The 19,512-nt window shown below is 58.3% G+C and overlaps 1 protein-coding gene across 1 annotated transcript; it reads right to left on the bottom strand.

The window, feature by feature from the left end:
• Positions 1-12,505: 12,505 nt before the first annotated feature.
• C2CD4C (C2 calcium dependent domain containing 4C) lies at positions 12,506-16,182 on the bottom strand. The gene is given in 3 exon segments (XM_017875382.1): positions 12,506-15,379; positions 15,382-15,459; positions 16,047-16,182. Coding segments are annotated over 3 exon segments (1,437 nt in total). The 3' UTR covers positions 12,506-14,156.
• Between the last annotated feature and the right edge of the window lie 3,330 nt (positions 16,183-19,512).

Here is a 19,512-nt window from a genome sequence, read left to right as displayed (position 1 = left end):
TCTTTGGCAGCCCCAAGTCAAACTGACTTCAGGATCCCACTAAGAATTCTGTGTGCCCTTCACCTGGTCACCAGCTGTGCATGACCTTCCACACTGTGTTATTGTCCTGTGGTTTTTTCCTGAACATTTGAAGCTCAGGTGTAGACGTCATGCCCCTCCACCCCTAAAAATTTCAGTATGTATGTATTTATTATTCATTTTTTGACGCGGTGTCTTGCTCTGTCACCCAGGCTGGAGTGCAAGAGTGCAATCTCCACTCACTGCTGCCTCGACTTCCTGAGTTCAAGCGATCCTCCCACCTCAGACTCCCGAGTAGCTGGGACCACAGGGGCCCGGAGTCTCAGCCTCGGCCGTGTGTATCTGTGAGTACACAGCAGGGTCTCAGCCTCGGCCTTGATCGTGTATACTTGTTATACAATACGCTCACATAAATAAGTAACAGGTTAAAACCCCGACAGGAGGGTGAGTGAGAACTTGGATGAGCAAGTTACAAATGGAAGAAATACTGTGGCCAAGATCTTAGGAACACACATCCAGCCAAAAGAAATTCAAGTTAAGGGCCAGGCGTGGTGGCTCATGCCTGTAATTCCAGCACTTTGGGAGGCCAAGGTGGATGGATCACCTGAGGTCAGCAGTTCAAGACCAGCCTGGCCAACATGGTGAAACCCCGTCTCCACTAAAAATACAAAAATCAGCTGGGCGTGGTGGGTGCCTGCAATCCCAGCTACTCGGGAGGCTGAGGCAGGAGAATCACTTGAACCCGGGAGGCGGAGCTTGCAGTGAGCCGAGATTGTGCCACTGCACTCCAGCCTGGGTGACACAACGAGACTCTGTCTCAAAAAAAAAAAAGTTCAAGTTAAACTGGTGAGATGCCATCCTTTCCTTGAAAACTGATAAAAAGAGAGAGACGTGCAGGGTTGGCAAGGATGGGCCAGCATGGGGGCGGGCCCCACACCCTCAGCCCTGCACGGGCGTAGCCCCTTAGAAGGGAACTGGGCAGCAGGTGCCTGCGCCACAGATGCTTCATCCTTGGGCCCAGGATGTTCATCCTCAGTCATCTGTCTTACACAATGTGTCAGCCCGCTTTGTGTCTCATAAAGAGGTACCTGAGGCTGGGGCGTTCATGACGAAGAGGGTTCATTTGCTCGCGCTTCTGCGGGCTGTACAGTAAGTGTGACACCAGCCTCCCGGCTGCTTCTGGTGGGGCCAGGGAGCTTTACTCCTGGATGGAGGAAGGTGAAGAGGGAGCCGGTGTGTCACGGGTGAGAGGGAGCAAGGGGGAAGGTGCCACACTCCTAAAGGGCTCTCAGGTGAGCAAGAACGAACTCGCATGTCACCAAGGGTATGGGCCAAGCCCTGCAGGCGGGGTCTGCCCTGTGAGCCAGCACCTCCCACCAGGCCCCACACCAACTCGGGATCACAGTTCAGTGTCAGATTTGGCGGGACACACGTCCAAACATGTCACAGAGCACGCAGTCAGTGACGTTCACATGTAAATATTCATCCCAGATTTACTTATAATAACGAAACGCCAAACATGACAATAGAGTGGGGACATGTTCCTAAGAGCGGGTGTTTTGCAAAATGTTCATCTCATCCAAAGACATCCTCACAGACATGCCCAGAATAGGGTTTGATGAAACTTCTGGGGATCCTGTGGCCCAGTCGAGTTCACGCAAAAAATGCACCACCACACTCAGCATTCCGGGGGAAGCTGGGGACACCTGAGGGCCACCAGGGTGGCTGCAGAGACAGTGTCTGAGCTGTGAGGTCTGTTTTAAGTGTTTCCAGTCCAAAGAGCCGGCTTCTGGAGAACAGCCCAAGATGCACTTGGAGGAGAGGCTGGGATGCGTCCCCCAATCCCTCTGCAGCCCCAACCCCACCCAGCCCTTGACAAGCCCCCTCCCCTCCAGACACGGGCGATGCCCCCTCCGTCTCTCTCTCTCTCTGTCCTCCCGCTTTCTCTCCTCCGTGTGTCTGCCTGTCTTCTGAGTCCACCACTGACCTCTTGCACGTGCCCTGCCCGTGGCTCCTGCTCCTGCATCTCTACTTGCTCGCATATCCCCCATGAGGACTGGCGTGTTGGGACCCATCCATTTCTCTCCTGGGGCCTGAGCTGGGGTTGGGGTTCGGGAGCAGTGCAGGCCAAGACCCCATGGTAACGGGAGACAGAGCCACGTGGGTAGAGCGTAGTCTCCAAGATGTGATTCTGAACAATACAGACCCAAGGCTGTAACGGAAGCAGCCCGTATAGCCCGAGAGTAGGGTCCCTGTAAAACCACAGACACATCAACAAAACTGCATGTAGCAACGTCCTCCCACTCAGTCCTCAAGCAGCCCCGAAGGCACAGCCACCACTGCTCCCTGTCACAGACAGGAACACCGAGACGGCCGCCACTGCCTCCCGTCACAGACGGGAACACAGAGACGGCCACCATTGGTCCCCGTCACAGATGGGAACACGGAGACGGCCGCCACTGCTCCCCATCACAGGTGGGAACACGGAGACGGCCACCATTGGTCCCCGTCACAGATGGGAACACGGAGACGGCCACCACTGCTCCCTGTCACAGACGGGAACACGGAGACGGCCACCATTGGTCCCCGTCACAGATGGGAACACGGAGGCGCAGTGACATCAGTGGCTCCCCAGGGCCCGGCTGTGAGCAGCTCTGACGCGGCAGCCCCTGCTCCCCAGCATCTGGATGCGGTCAAGCCCGTGGACCAGGCAACCTGGCTCTGCTTCCTCCAAGCTTGCCAAGAGCCTCAGAAGGAGGCCCTTCCTCACCTGTGAACACGAGGACTGGACACAAACACACCGCAAGCTGCGCCCACACCACGGCCGGCCTGAGGCAGGCATCAGCAGCCAATTGCCGAGGGCCACACAGTTTCCCTCTAAGCTCTGGCAAGGCCTCAGAACCCTTCTCAACCCTTAGCCAAGGCCAAGTGGTCTGAGAGGCCCAGGAGCTTTACTCTGTGTGGTCCTCAGGGTGCCATGAACCCGACCCCAGGGCCAGCAGCACCTCCAGGCCTAGCCCCCCAGCCCCCTAGCCCCCGCCCCGGCTGGCTCCCAGTCCAGGCTGCTCCACTGCAGGCCCGGCCAGCAGCATCTGTTGCCATGGTACCTGCTGGGGTAGCAAGCCCCCCCCACAGTGGGACATCACCGCAGCAGCCGGCGAGATTTAAATGCAGGCAGCGGATTAGATCTGAGCATTGTGTGGATGTGGAATTTCCCGACGTTGACAACAGCCCCAGAGTTATAAAAGAGAGTCCTGGTTTTTAGAAAAGATACGGTGGTATGTTTAGGAGGAAGTGGGCATCGCACCTCCAGCATAGTCTTAAATGGTTCTGAAAATGCGTATAAATATGAATATTGTACAGTACGTAGACAGCAGGTGGCTGTAGATACAGATAGAGGTACAGACACTGAAGATGACACAGCAAATGGGGAAAATCCAGCCTGCTGGTGACTCTGGGTAGAGTCAGGGGGAGCTCCTGCTGTATGGCAAGTAATCTTGCCATTTTCCTATAAGGTCAAAATGATATCAAAACTAAAAGATGTGAAAACAATATCCAAAGCGTAGAGTCTTGGGCCAGCCCTCCTCCCTGCCTCCTACAGAGACCCCAACTCTACAGGTCTAGATGGGCTCAGACTTGGATTTAATCAGCATCAAGGAGCGTGTGACGGGTTCCGTTGTGTCTCCCCTCAAAATACAGCCTGTCCCTGGAACCCATGAGTGGGACCTTATTTGGAAATAAGGTCTTTGCAGATGTCATGAGTTACGATGAGGTAACCCTGGAGTCAGGTGGACCCTCAGTCCAGTGACCGGCGTCCCTCTAAGATGAGGAGTGGGCTCACAACACACTCAGGGGCAGCGGCCGTGCAAGGACAGAGGCAGAGACTGGACTGAGGCATCTACAGGCTGAGGGCCGCTGGCCACCACCACCAGCTGGAGAAGGGCGCAGACGCAGTCTCCCTCTGAGCCTCTGGAAGGAGCCAGCCCTGCCGACACCTGGATGGCAAAGCTCTGGCCTCCAGAACCGTGAGGACACATCTCTGCTGTGGGAACACTCACGGGCCATGTACCTTCGCTATGGCTTCCCCAGGTGGCAGCTGCTCAGCCCACAGGGAGGGGTAGTGCTGGCCCCATCCAAACGCTTCCAGAAGAGCTGGCAAGGTCCTGCACAGCCTTTCGTTCATTGGCGAGTACATCAACCATACACTGGGCACCGACTGTGTGCCACGCCCACCCCGGCAGAGGCCCTGGGGACCCAGCTGTGAACAAAATTGGCAAAATCCCTGCCCTCCTGGAGCTGGCGTCTTAGTGGGGAAGACAGGCAAGAAACACAACTGGTGAATCAGAGTCTGTTAGCCAGGAGAACGCAGCAGGGAGGAGATGGCAGTCTTGGGGAAGGTAGGGAGGTCGGGGAGGCCTTCCCAGGAAGGGGACTTTGGGCAATGACAGAAGCGAAGGAGGTGAGGAAGGGACTGGGAGGTGATCAGGGGAGAGTGCACCAGGAGGAAAGGCCTGGAGGTGGGATGGGGCCGGAGCCTGCAGGGACGGCAGGGAGATACCAACGCACAGTGGGGTGAGTGTGGCTGGGGAGGAGGGCATTGGCATGGACCCCATTCTGTGGGGCCCATGGCTCTACAAGACCAGCCATCCCTGAGTTTGGATAGACGTCTATGCAGCCCTGTGCTTGGCAGGCACCCCCTCTCTGCAGCAGCTCTCTCTGGGCCTGCAGGCTCCTGGGAACACTCACGCCTTGAAGGTCTTCCCTGGCCTTCAGGGAAGGCTATGTGAGGGTCTCCAGGTGAAGGACCACATGGGCAGGCAGTGCTGGCGGCCCTGCCGCATGTGCTGGTGTAATCTGAGGTTGGCTCACTCATCGCCCACCCTTATTATTGTGCAAGTAAACACCTGAGGTGGAGGATGACGTGGTTAAAAATAGCTCTTCCTTTCAGCCAGAGAGAGCCCGTGAGTGTGAGTGGGTGTGAGGAGGTCCTGGGGGCCAGTGGGGATGGTGTCTGCAGCTGCCTGTGAAGGTGGGAAGAGGCCCCAGACCCCCATCCTACTGATTTCTCAGATTTCTCAGAAAAAATCTTAGCACCTTGGCCATCACACACATTTATTCAGCTAAAACTTGAACACTTGCTATGTGCCAAGCACGGTTCTGGGCCTGGGAAGAGCCTGGGAGGTGGTCCTGGCCCCCACAGAGAGCCGAGAAGAAAGCAAAGAAGAGTTGGGGGACAGTGGAAGGCAGGGAAGGCCATTGAGGTGAAGGCCATGAGGGTATCTAGGAAGCGTACAGCACGAGTAAAGACTCTTGAGACCAATGTGCCTGCTGTGCAGATGGAACCAAAAGGAGGCCCATGCAGCTGCAGCAGACTGAGAAAGGGAGAGAAAGGGAGGAGTTGAGAACAAGGAGGTGGCCAGGCAGGTCATGCAGGGCCTGGTGGGAATGGGAAGGACTTGGGTTTTTACCGTGAGGACCAGGGCAGAGGAAACAGAGCTGGTCTAGGGACAAACAATGGAACAGATGATAAGGAAGGATGGTGGGGATGGGTGATGATGGGGAAGGATGATGGTGAAGGATGATAGAAAAGGATGATGGAGAAGGGGGTGTGTGTCTATGTAAGATGACGGAAGTGTTATGTATAAGGGAGGCGTGATGATGGGCAAGATGATGGCGGAGTGTGATGACGTGTTGAAGTATGAGGAAAGGATGATGGAAAAGGATGAGAAGGATTATGGGAAGGATGACGAGAAGGATGATGAGAAGATGACGGAAAGGATGATGGGAAAGGATGATGGAAGGGATGTATGGAGAGGGATAATGGAGAATGATGGAGAAGGGTAATGGGGGAAGGATGATAGGGAAGAATGATGGAAGGATGATAGGGAAGAATTGATGGGAAGGATGATGGGAAGGATTATGGAAGAAGGATGATGGGAAGGATGATGGAGAAGGATGATGGAAGGATGATGGAGGAAGGATTGATGTGAAGGATGATGAAAAGGATGACGGGAAGGATGGATGGAAGGATGATTGGGAAGGATGATGGAGAAGGATGATGGGAAGGATGATGGAAGAAGGATGATGTGAAGGATGTGGAAGGATGATGGGAAGGATGATGGGAAGCAATGATGGAGAAGGATGATGTTGAAGGATGATGGAAGGATGATGGGAAGGATGATGGAGAAGGATGATGGGAAGATGATGGAGAAGGATGATGTGAAGGAGATTGAGAAGGATGATGTGAAGGATGATGAAAAAGGATGACGGGAAGGATGATGGGAAGGATGATGGGAAGGATGATGGAGAAGGAATGAATGGAAGGAGATGGAGGGGAAGGATGACTGTGGAGGGATGATGAAAGGATGACAGGGAAGGAGGACGGGAAGGATGATGGGAAGATATGGAAGGATGATGGAGAGGATAATGGAGAATGATGGAGCAAGGGTAATAGGGGGAAGGATTGATAGGGAGAAGATGGGAAGGATGATGTGAAGGATGATGAAAAGGGATGATGGGAAGGATGATGGAGAAGGATGATCGTGAAGGATGAATGAAAAGGATTGACGGAAGGATTATGGAAGGATGATGGGAAGGAATGATGGGAAGGATGATGGGAAGCATGATGGAGTAAGGATGATGTGAAGGATGATGGCGGAAGGGATGATGGGAAGGATGATGGAAGCATGATGGAGAAGGATGGATGGGGAAGGATGATGGAGAAGGATGATGTGAAGGATGATGGGAATGATGATGGGAAGCATGAATTGGAGAAGGATGATGTGGAAGGATGCATGGGAAGGATGATGGAAGGATGATGGAGAAGGATGATGAAGGATGATGAAAGGATGATGTGAAGGATGATGGAGAAGGATGATGTGATAGGATGATGAAAAGGATGACGGGAAGTATGATGTGGAAGGATGATGGGAAGGATGATGGGAGAAGATGATGGGAAGGATAATGGAGGAAAGGATGATGTGAAGGATGACGAAAAGGATGATGGAGAAGGATGACGGGAAGGATGATGGGAAGGATGATGGGAAGGATGATGGAGAAGGATAATGGAGAATGATGGAGAAGGGTAATGGGGAAGGATGATAGGGAAGAATGATGGGAAGGATGATGTGAAGGATGATGAAAAGGATGATGGGAAGGATGATGGAGAAGGATGATGTGAAGGATGATGAAAAGGATGACGGGAAGGATGATGGAGAAGGATGGTGGGAAGATGATGAGAAGGGTAATGGAGAAGGATGATAGGGAAGGATGGTGAAGGATGATGGAGAAAGATGATGGGAAGGATGATGGAGAAGGATGATGGGAGGATGATTGGAGAAGGATGATGGAGGATGACGGGAAGGAGATGGGAGGATGATGGGAAGGATGATGCGAGAAGGATGGTGGGAAGGATGATGGAAGAGGATTGATGGGAAGGATGGAATGGAGAAGGATGGATGATGGAAAGGATGGTGGAGAAGGATGGTGGGAAGGATGATGGAGAAGGAGGATGAGAAGGATGATAGGAAGAATGATGGGAAGGATAATGGAGAAGGATGATGGAGAAGGATGATGGGAGGATGACGGGAAGGATGATGATGGGAAGGATGATGGGAAGGATTATGGAGAAGGATGATGGGAAGGATGATGGAGAAGGATGATGGGAAGGATGGTGGAGGATGATGGAGAAGGATGATGGAGAAGGATGGTGGGAAGGATGATGGGAAGGATGATGGGAAGGATGAATGGAATGGAGAAGGATGAATGGAATGGGTTATGAAAGGGATCATAGGGTGGATGATTGGGCACCAAGTGAGAGGATTCTGTGATGCCTTTTTTTTTTTTTTTCTTTTGAGATGGAGTCTTGCTCTGTCACCCAGGCTGGAGTGCAGTGGCACAATCTCGGCTCACTGCAACCTCTGCCTCCTGGGTTCAAGGGATTCTCCTGCCTCAGCCTCCCGAGTAGCCGAGATTACAGTCACCCACCACCACATCCGGCTAATTTTTTGTGTGTTTTCAGTAGAGACGGGGTTTCACCATGTTGGCCAGGCTGGTCTCAAACTCCTGACCTCAGATGATCCACCCACCTCGGCCTCCCGAAGTGCTGGGATGACAGGCGGGAGCCACTGCACATTAACCACTTTGACACGATCAGTTCAGTGTCTTTTAGCACCTTCACAATGTTGTGCAACTGTAACTTCTATTAAGCTCCAAAACATTTTTTTAAAATAAATTGTTGGGGTCTTGCTTTTTGGTCCAGGCTGGAGTGCAGTGGCATATTCACAGCTCACTGCAGCCTCCAATTCCTGGGCTCAAGGGATCCTCCTGGCTCAGCCTCTCAACGTTGCTAGGATTGTAGGTGCAAGCCACTTTGTCTAGCTCCTCAAAACATTCTTCTTATCTCAAAAAGAAATCCTCTGGATTTACCTGTATTTGACATCTCATATAAATGTAAGCAGACAATATGCATCCTTTTGTGCCTGAGTTTTTTCACTGAATGTCATGTTTCAAGGCCATGCTCCATTTTTTGTGTGATTGAGTACTATTCCAGTGTACAAATATGCCACATAGTGGTGAATCTCTCTCTGTCGATGGACATTTGGGCTGTTTCTATGTTTTGAGTGATGGAAATAGAGCTGTTACAAACATTAACACACCCGTGTCTGAGTGACAGTTTTCAATTCTTTCGGGCGCACTCAGGAGTGGAATCGCTGGGCCGTGTGGAACTTCCGCGTTTACCTTTTTGAGCTACTGGCAGACTGTTTGCCACGGCGGCTACACCACGTTACAGCCCCGTCAGCAGTGTGTAGAGGTCCTGTTTCTCCACAGCCTCACCAACACTCATTATTCTCCATATTCTTGATGACAGGTCTCCTAGTAGGTGGGAAGTGGTATCTCATTTAGTTTCGATTTGCATCTCGGTAATGGCAAAGGATGCCTAGCATGTTTTCGTGTGCTTGTTGGCCATTTGCATATCTTCTTCCAATAAATGCGCATTGAAGTCTTTTGCCCTTTTTTTTTTTTTTTTTTTTTTTTTTTTTTTGAGACGGAGTCTCCTCTGTCGCCCAGGCTGGAGTGCAGTGGCCGGATCTCAGCTCACTGCAAGCTCCGCCTCCTGGGTTTACGCCATTCTCCTGCCTCAGCCTCCTGAGTAGCTGGGACTATAGGCGCCCACCACCTCACCCAGCTAGTTTTTTTATATTTTTTTTAGTAGAGACGGGGTTTCACCGTGTTAGCCAGGATGGTCTCGATCTCCTGACCTCGTGATCCACCCGTCTCGGCCTCCCAAAGTGCTGGGATTACAGGCGTGAGCCACCGCGCCCAGCCTTTTGCCCATTTTTTAATGGGGTTGTTTGTCATTTTGTTGCTGAGTTGTATGAATACTTTGTGTGTTCTGAATACTGGGTCCTGATGAGCTCAGTGAACATTTATAAATAAACTCGCCATAGCAACCCCCGCCCCGATGAAAACACCAACCATGACAGCCCCCAGAGGCCCCTCATCCCTCCTGGTCCCTGCCCCGGGGGCCCCATCCTGACTTCCATTGCTGCCAGCAGATAGGCCCACGTTGGCCGCTCCTGAATTCCTCCTGCCTGGGCTGCCCCGTGTGTTCCACCAAGTGTGGCACTGCAGCCGGGCTTGCCTGGTGACCAGGACTGAGTGCCACGGGTGCTGGGCCAGCACTTACCCCAGCCCCACCAGCAGGCAGGGAGGGTACAGGGTGCTGCAGAGGGGAAACTGAGTCACAGAGAATGGAGGGACTTGTCAGAATTCTGACCCATGGCTGGCAGAGCACAGCTCCACACCCCATGTGGGGCCACGCAGCCCTGGGGCCTTCTCAGGCCTTGGTCGCCCTCTCAGCCAGCGGGTAGGGGCTGGCCATGCTAGTGGGTGTCCAGTCCCACCCGGGAAGGGCCGCATGGGTCCAGCCCTGGTCCGAATTCCTGTCCTGCCAGCTGGGAGGTGTGCACAGGCCCCTTTGCCTTCTGTGCCTCGATGTTTCCATCTGTGGATGGCAGTTGGCAGCATCTTGGTGAGGATTCGGCGGGTCCTCCCGCCCACCCACCCACGATGGGCTTTATCAGCAGGCCATGCCCTGCGTGTGACCCTGGAGGGAGGCTCTGGGACCACGTCACTCTACAGTAGAGTAAACTGAGGCGCGAGCACCAGGTCGCCTGCCTGTGGTCGCCCGTGGAGCCAGGGCTCAGTGCCGGCCCGCGGGAATCGCCGCCCTCGTGGGGAGGGGCATGTGCGCGGGTCGCTCACGCCTCCTCCTTTTTATTGAAGTCATTTTTCTCCTCCTGTCGGCGGAACTGGCCGTGGGCAGCCCTCCCTCCTACCCCCAGGAGCCGAGAAGAAAACAGAAGCTTAATTGAACCCGGCACTGGGGCGGTGGGTGCAGCAGAGAGAGGCCGAGGGAGCCCCCGCCTGGGTGGGTCTGAGGCCGCCAGTAATTATGGCTCTGATGTGATTATATTAATTATCGTCACTATTTTGTGCCAGCTTCCGCCCAGTGAGCCTGTGGATTCAGCTCTACCGCACACAAGCCGCCAGGGCTCATCACAGACAGAGCCTTTGGCCTGGGGAGCCTGAGACCCAGAGAAGCCACGTGGCTGGCCCTGGCCGCGCCCCAAGTGGAAGGTGGGGCTTGAAATTCGCCCTGCTAGCTCCCCACACATGTCAGGGTTTCAAAGCCCCAGAGAGGAGATGCCACAAGGCAGGGGCCCTGGGAAGGTGTTACTCCTCCTCCTCGGATCAGACACCCACTGGGTCAGTGGTCTCTGGCTGTCAGCTTAAAAAACGAATCAGCCGGACGTGCTAGCAGACGCCTGTGATCCCAGCACTTGGGGAGGCCGAGGTGGGTGGATCACCTGAGGTCAGGAGTTTGAGACGAGCCTGGCCAACTTGGCGAAACCCTGTCTCTACTAAAAATACAAAAAACTAGCCGGGCATGGTGGCGGGCGCCTGTCATCTCAGCTACTTGGGAGGCTGAGGCAGGAGAATTGCTTGAACCCAGAAGGCAGAGGCTGCAGAGAGCCCACATTGCACCACTGTACTCCAGCCCAGAAAACAGAGCAAAACTCCATCTCCAAAAAACAAACAAACAAAACAAAACAACCTGAATCAAGCCGGCTTGAGCAAAGAAGGGACTTGACTGGCCCACCCTCTGAGCTGAAGTGGTGTGCCGTTATGGACTTCAGGCATAGCTGGATCCAGGTGTCCCCAATGTCTCCAAGCTTATGACTGCTCATCTCTTGGCTCTGTCGTTCCCTATGATGGCTCCATGCTGAAGAAGGGGCATCTTTGTGTAATTTGCACCAAACAGGCTGCCCCCTGCCTGTGGTGCCCATGGCCTTCCTGAGGGTCGGGAGACTCAGGATGGCCGCCACGCTGGAGAGAGAGACTGCTGGCAGGTGTGCCTGCCTCCTTCACCACACAGCACCCACTGGGATCGAGCGCTCTGTGGTGCCAGGGACGCTGGAGGCCCTAACAGTAGATTCATTCTGCTCAGGATCAATATCACAAGGCAGCAAACGACCACAGCCAGGAGTGAACGAGGGCATCTGGCTACGTATGTGCACCTACCTGGCACGCATGCACACGCAGCCTAGGGATGAGTGGCTGGGGCTGAAGAGGGTACCAGGTGCCCGTAACCCTGTCAACCCATCCCAGGCCCTGACCGGGACTCCTTAGTGCAGCTCCTCAGGCCGCTGTCAGGAGGCTGCACCGAACCCTCAAAATCCCAAAAGCTCCTGGTGGATTTGAGATGGCCTAGACCTCTGGGCCCCGCAGGCAGCAGCAGAGACAAAGCCCAGCCTGGGCTCAGAGCACGGAGACCGGCCCTGTCCTGAGGGGTCTGGGGGGGGACAGGGCCCCATCCTGAGGGGTCTTGGGGGGGGACGGGGTCCCGTCCTGAGAGGTCTGGGGGGGTAATGGGGCCCTGTCCTGAGGGGTCAGAGGGGGGACAGGTTCCTGTCCCGAGGGGTCTGAGGGGGGAAGGGGCCCTGTCCTGAGGGGTCTGGGGGGGACGGAGTCCCATCCTGAGGCATCCGAGGGGGGATGGGGCCCTGTCCTGAGGGGTCTGTGCAGACAGGGTCCTGTCCTGAGGAGTGTCAGGGGAGACGGGTCGGTGTCTGGTGGGGTTATGTGGAGATGGGGTCCTGTCTGAAGGTTCTGGGTGGAGCTGGGACCCACCCTGTAGGCACCGTGTGGAGTCAGAGTCCTGTTTCCTCACATGGGTGCAGTCACAGAGCTGGAATCGTGGAGCAGCACCCAGACCTGCTGCTCCAAGGGAGCGGTGGTTTATCAGGGACTGGGCTCCTGCCCCCTGCCTGCCTCCACCCGGGGCAGGAGAATGTGGAGGGCATTCTGAAAGTCGGTGGAAAGGACCTCACTGATCTGGAACCCTCTCCACCGCCCCCACTGGAGTTCACGGCAGAGCTCTCTCGTTATTAAACAGCCAGGCAAGCCAACCTCCACCCCCGTATTCCCGAAACACCTTTATTGCACTATAAACAGCTTTTATAAACAAACACACTTAGGGAGTGTCTTACAGATTTACCCACAGTCAACCTCAGACACTAAGATATCAAACAGTGCAGGGGCTATTAAACGGGGGACCCCAGAGAGAACAGGGCCTAGGAGGGGTGAGCATCAGAGAAGGCAGGGAGCGTCTCTCTCCATGCAGGGCACCCTCCCCACCTCCCCGGCCTGAGGAGCCTCTGCCCGGGTGCCCTGGCTTCCGGAGAGAGCAGAGCGCCTGCAACACCAGGCTCAGAAGGGGCCCAGCCCCAAGGGCCCTGCACGGTCTCTCTGGAGGGCTCACAGGTGTGTCCCACCGAACGTGCAGCAGGGGCCCGGCTGCTCCTCCAGTCCTGGGAAGCAGCTCCTCCACCCTTCCCTGGTCAAGAGGGACAATGTGTAGCAAACGGGCTGATGAGGGATGTCCTGGGATGCCACAGATGTGCCCTGGTTCCCCGTGCCCACCAGCAGCCAGGAGAGGCAAAGCCACTGTCCTGGCCTGGCCCCTGCTTTGAGTCTTTTCTGCATCATTCTGAGCTGGAAACCGCCCCCCAAAATCTTTCAAGGACCCACATAACCACACAATGGGAGCCTTGCGGCCACCGAGCAGCATGAAACGCCACAGCCGGGTCCCCCCAGCTGCCTCCTGGGCTCTGACCCACCCACCGTAGCCACAGCCTATTTACACACGGCATCAAAGCCATGGCCGTCAGTCACCGCGTGTCACCGCGCGTCAGTCACCGCGTGTCGCTCCCAGCTGCAGACGCTGGACAGAAGGGCGACAGGTGGCAGCCCCCAGCGAGGAGGGATGGGCCACAGGGCTGCTCTCTGGGCATCTCTGAGCAAGACCCTCCAGCGTCACAGCAGAAATGGCCAGACAGGCCTGCACCCAAAAAGCAAGTGTCAACTGTGTCGGAGGAAAGCAGGACAGGAGTTTCCTCCCAGCAGACCTCTGCCAAGACCTCCTCTGCTCTGATTGTGGCAGCAGCTGCTCCCTCCGCGCCCACCCTCGGCAAGGCACCCTGGCCTGGTCCCGCTCACCACCGGAACCTGGGAAGCTGGGGTCTCCCAGAGACAGCCTGACCCCTGGAGGGAGCGTCTCGGGCAGAGTCTGGGCCTGGACCTGGGCCTGGTGTTGCCGTGAGGCCCTGCTCTCTGCAGGGTGGGAACTGGAGGGCGGCAGGCTGCGGGGGAGGAAGACACGCGAGCAGTGAAGGAGAATGTGGGCTCCGGGACTTGTGACCTCCCCGTCCACGGCCCTGCCTTGTCACTTGCACGGATTCCTGGGCCCCTGAGAACCTCCTGCTAGAACTCTGTGTGAAAGGGGCGAGGCAATGTGGGGGGGCCTCACGAAGTGGCCCTTTCTCTTCCCCTGAGGCCCCCTCTCCTCCTCCTCCTCCAAAGAAATGAATTCATGAAAAATAATACTCCAGTCAGCCTCGGGTGACCAGGAAACCCACGTCAGCTACAGCATCAGGGCCCAGCCCAGCCTGAGTGTGAGCCCCTCCCCGCCCAGCCCCAGCCCAAGCCAGCTGACCTGCCCACCGGGACCCGGTGTGGAGGAGAGACAGGGGTCCGCCCTCTGCACCCGAGCGGGCAGCGAGCAGGTCCCCGCTCTACAGGAAGGGGAGCAGGGAGGTCAGGGGCAGCTCCTTCTCCCCGAGCAGCGTGTCCCGCTTGAGGCTGCTGCCCTTGTTCACCACCTTGATCCTGAGGGCCAGCTTCCGGACGCTGGCCGGCCCCAGGCCGTCGAAGAAGAAATCCTCATTGAAGACGGGGTGGCGGCTGTTCTTGATGATGGTGCTGCGCTGCTTCTGCAGCTTCCCAGGCACCAGGCACAGGCCCACGCAGCAGTTGATGCTGCGGGCATCGTACAGGCGGTCGTAGAGGCCCTCGGCAGCCAGCAGGCGCACCCGCAGGCGGGCCTGGCCTGCCTCGTACTCTGCCAGCAGCCGCACGCTGCCCCGAGGGCCCACGTGGACCGTGTGCTCTCCACGCGCCTGGCCCGACTCGGGGCCAGGTTCCGGGGGGGCCCGGCGGGTCAGGCGGCGCCGGCTCCCCGGGCTGGTGTCTGGAGTGCTGTCATCAGCCGACAGGGAGCCGTGGCGGCCCACAGAGTGCCGGAGCTGGCTCACCTTGGCCTGGCTGTCCTGGGCGAAGCCTTTGAGCAGTGACACCGAGCGGGAGAGCAGAGGGGACCCGAAGGGAGACGACTCAGCCGAGGACCCCGTGTCGCTCTCCCCGCCACTGAAGTAGCGGCCGGGGCTCATGAGGGCCCCGCCAGCCTCCCTGGGGCCCCCGTCACCCCCGTTGGCCTTGGCAGCTGCCCGGCGGCGCCCGGCACCCAGGGAGCCCACCTGGGCCAGGGCCCCGTGCTCACTGTGGAACAGAGACTCCTTGCGTCTAGTGTGGGGGCTCTCGGCCAGCGTGGTGAAGCCGTAGGACGTCTGGGCCTTGGGGACCGAGGGCAGGGACATGGCGCCCTGGGCCTGGGGGTCAGTGTCAGTGGCCTCCTCAGGCGGCCACTCCTCAGCACTCTCGATCTGGATCACGTGCCGGGTGGCTGCCTTCAGCAGGCTCTTGCTCTCGGCCGCCAGCTTGGCAGGCAGCCGGGGGCTCCGTGGGGTCTGGCGGGGGGCCGCGGAGGCCAGGTTCTGCTCCGACGTGGACGGGCCCAGCGTGGCCTGTCCCTCGCCCTCCACGGGGCCCGAGGGCAGCTTGGGGGGGATGAAAAAGTCGGGGATCTTGTCGGGCGTCAGCACATTGCTGTACAGGGGCCCCTTGGAGGCCTTGTCCCCCGCCTCACTCCCCGCGCCCCGGGCAGCGCCGTTTTCCCCAGACCCCGAAGCCGCTCCAAGAACCACATGTTGGTTTTCTCATGGGGCGGCAGGCAAGAGGCCAGGACAGGGGCTGCAGCGTCTGGGAAGAGAAGCAGGGGTCAGGAGCAGCGGGGCCGGCTGGCAGAGGGCCCTGGGCACCTGTTCCCTGTGGGGCCACCTGGCAGGGCCCTGTCAGTGGGGTGGGGACGGAGGGGTCCTCTGGGGGCGTCCCGCCCAGGCGCTGCGGCCCAAGACAGGAGAGAGGCGGGTTCCCCGCTCCCTTCTCCGGAGGGATCCCGCTTAACTCCCAAGCACCCAAGCCCGGGGCGGTGGGGGCCGCGCTCTGACTCTGGGGAGCTCCCAGAGGAGACCGGCCCCTCTCCCGCCCCTGCTCCGGTTTTGAGCATCTCAGCGCTCGTTCTAAGGGGTTCCGCGCTCGGTCCTAAGGGAAGACACGGATGTGGGTGGCCCCCGGGGTGTCCCAGCTCCGCCCCCCCAGCTCCCTCCCACCTGTGGCTTCTCCCTGGACCCGAGGGCCAGGCGTTCGGGTGGGGGAGGGGGGCCGCAGGGCTGGGGCCGAGAGCGCAGCGAGTGACTCCCCGTGTCCCCCCGGCCTCCCGCGGCTCAGCCCGGGGTGGGGGTGGGGTCCTGGCCGCGCCCGCAGGCCGGCGGGGTCGCTGGACTCACCTGCCCGGGGTGACGGCCCGAGGCTGCAGGTCTGTTCGCAGACACGCAGGGGTCCCGGCGCGCAGGCTCCCGGGGCTGGCGCGGGGGACGCGGCCGGAGCTTCGATGCGCGGCGGCGGCAGCGCAGTCGGACCCATTCACCCGCGGCGGGAAACCGCCCAGCCCCGCCGCCGCCGCCGCCGTATTCCTCCTAGTACGGCCGCCCGCGCCCCCGCCTCGCTCCGCCCTCCAGGGACGGGGTGGGGGGCCGTCTCCGCGCAGCCCCTGGAGGCCGGTGGCAGGGAGGAGCCTCGCCAGGACCCGGGGGCTGAATGGGGGCCGGTGGGCGACAAGCAGGTGGTCACGGTTGGCTGATGGCCACTCCTGGCGCTCACGCCCGCAGATTCCGGGAAGCCGGACTCCCAACCCCAAGCCCCTGCCTCCGTACATCTGAAGAGGACCCCAGACCCGCACTAGCTGCCGGCAAGGAGCTTTCCCGACCAACGACGACGACTTAAATGAAGGCAACAGTATTCAATGCAGCTGGGTTTATGATGGAGCGTTTCATCCCTGGCGGGTCTCTGACTCTCACACAACCCAGTACGCAGGTCCTCCTGCAATTCCCAATTTGTAGATGAAGAAGGTGGGGGGCGGGTTCCTTCCAGAAACAAGGACCGAGCAGCTGGGACAGCTGGTCTCACTAAACGGGCAACCTCTCAGCAGCCCCCCCAAGAAGCCTGGGAGGCAGCTGCTCCTTCATTTCATGGACACAGGTTTACTGAGCACCCACTTGATGCTGGACAGTGACCCGGCCCCCCGGGGACACAGCCGGGACGGAGGGAGGTGGCCCCAGCCCTGGTGATGCAGGGGCAGGATGCCCACAGAGCACACAGCTGCAGCTCAGAACTGTAGGGGTGGTGAGTCCTGGATCAGGAATACAGCAGGAAAGTGTGAGGCACGGGGCGAAGGGGAAAGGCACATCCGTGTGATTCACGGATGGAAAAACCCAGAGGGGGCGAGACCAGGTCCCAGGTTTCCTGGCGGTTCCTGAGACCACAGGGTCCCCCTTCCTGAGGCCCCGACCCCCTCCTGCCAGTTGCTGATGTGATCTGCCAGTCCCGGCCTTCACTGCTTCCTTCTTTCTCTCCCTCCCCACCTCAGTTTCCTCTTCTGGAACCGACCTGAGCAGTTCCCAGCCTCCATGTGTATGGAGCCAGCAAGATAACGTATCACCAGGACCAACCGGGAGCCGGCGGATGCCTGGCGCTTTATTGGATTATTGATTGTCCAGGAGCCTCCTGCATTCTGGGAATGTCCCCAAGTCTGGACGTGGCCCAAGCTGGGAGGAGCGGCTGCTGCCACAGTGGTACAAGAGGGGTTCAGGGGGGTGAGGGAGCTGGGCTGAGGCCTCCCCACTCTCCACGTAGCCTTGAAGTGAGGGGTTAGAGTCCTGCCATCCAGAGGAGTAAAGTGAAACCCAGGGGAGCTGTGACCCCATCTCAGCTTTGTTCACCCAGCAAGCATTGATGAGCCCCCACTTTTGTTCACCCAGCTCCCACTTTTGTTCACCCAGCAAGCGTTGATGAGCCCCCACTTTGTGCTGGGGCAACCACAACACAGCCCTAAAGTCTGACAGGGAGGCAGACACCGAGAAATTCTCCCCTTCTTCGCAGCCTGGCAGGGCCCCTGAACCCCAGCTCCGGCCATGAGGAACACTCTCGAGCTGCTGTCCACCGCCCCTGCTGGGCCCGAGCCGGAAGGAGAGTCCTGGGGGTCTGTCCACCGCCCCTGCTGGGCCCGAGCCGGGAGGAGGGTCCTGGGGGTCTGTCCACCGCCCCTGCTGGGCCTGAGCTGGGAGGAGGGTCCTGGGGGTCTGTCCACTGCCCCTGCTGGGCCTGAGCCGGGAGGAGGGTCCTGGGGGTCTGTCCACTGCCCCGCTGGGCCCGAGCCAGGAGGGGGTCTGTCCACTGCCCCTGCTGGGCCCCAATCCTGGAGGTCTGTCCACTACCCCTGCTGGGCCCGAGCCAGGAGGAGGGTCCTGGAGGTCCTGTCCCTGTGGTGTCCCCAAAGCCCAAGCCAGCCATGTCGCCAATAAACATTTGTCAAACAAATGGGTGAACAGCATCACCGCAATGGCCCGGGAACAGTGCTGCTTCGGCAGGCCCTGGGGAGGGGGCCTCAGGAGCCACAGAGTCACCCTCCTCAATTGCAGACAAAGACAGCAGGGCCCGGGGAGGGAAGGGGACAGCGTGGGCCCGAGGAAGTGGCAGTGACCGGTCTCCTGACATCAGGCCAGCCCCAAGTATTAGGGGTTCGCTCTCCAGCACCCCTGCCCAGCCCAGGTGGGGGCAGACTCTCTCCTCCCAGCTGGGTTGAGGGATGAGGCACTGAGTTTACACTACGCCTGTTTCTGTGCAAAGGACACAAATCCAGAGCTGGTCAATCAGGGCTTGAATCCTGGCGCCAGCACTTCCCACTGTGTGACGCTGGACAAGCATCCAGACCTCCACCTCTTCGGCAGCCCAGGGCATCACAGCATTGGAGGGAGGGTTCAACAGATCACGATGTGCCTACAGCCGCCCCACCAAGTGTGCGAGGCAGGTGTCAGTCACCATCTTCCTCAGACGCTTCTGCAGGTGAGGAAAGGGTCTCAGCCAGGGGGGAGCTAGCCCAGACCTCAAAGTGCACCCCAGAGCTCTGACTCCACCACAGCCTGGCTCAGCCAGAAGCCCACCCCATCCCCACCCCATCCCATTTGGGGGCTGCGGAAACAGAGGCCTGAAAAGTACCTGGGATGGGTCCTAACACCTGCCCTGTGGACAGATGCAGGCCCCACCCTGGGTGGGGCAGGGGCAGGCAGGCCGGGGCCTTCCGGCTGCTTAGCTCTGCGCAATCGGTGAGTAAACAGGAGCCTCTCCTGGTCAACAGAACCTTCTGCCTCCATCTGCAGCAGCCTCGCTGCAGCCCTCCAGGAATCGGAGACGAGGAGGCTCAAGCTGGAGGAGGGGGCCCAGGTGGTATCGACCAGCCCCTCTCGGCCCTGAGTCATGGTACCTCATGCTGGATGACTTTGGCCCTCCACCCCCACAGGTGGGGGCCCCCAGCAGGGACCTGGGGCTTCCCAGAGCCAGGCCTGAATCCAAGGCTGTCCCACAGTGGCCTCCAGGATAACAGGCTTGGAGGATGTACAGGGGGATGGTTTAAAAAAAAGTGGGGGGTCTACGATCCGAGCTCCAATGCTGAGGAGGCCACTGGGTACCTGTGCAGCTTGAAGACTTACTCTGGGAGCGTCAGGAAAGGGAGGGGATGGCATAATAATAAAGCAATCCCAGGAGCAAGACTGTCTGTGAGCTCCCAGGAGGGACCCGGCTGGTCCGTGCATCACAGGTTAGCCCAGTCAAGGGGCCCTGGAGGCCATCATCACCAGTTTCCAGATAGGGGCACTGAGGCACAGCGGAGTAGCCCAATGCCTCGGGGAGCACATGGAA

Source organism: Rhinopithecus bieti, unplaced genomic scaffold (assembly GCF_001698545.2).
Source record: "Rhinopithecus bieti isolate Rb0 unplaced genomic scaffold, ASM169854v2 scaffold_10175, whole genome shotgun sequence".
NCBI lineage: Eukaryota > Metazoa > Chordata > Mammalia > Primates > Cercopithecidae > Rhinopithecus > Rhinopithecus bieti.
The sequence above is the reverse complement of the archived record's forward strand: the minus strand, read 5'-3'. Positions and strand labels throughout refer to the sequence as shown.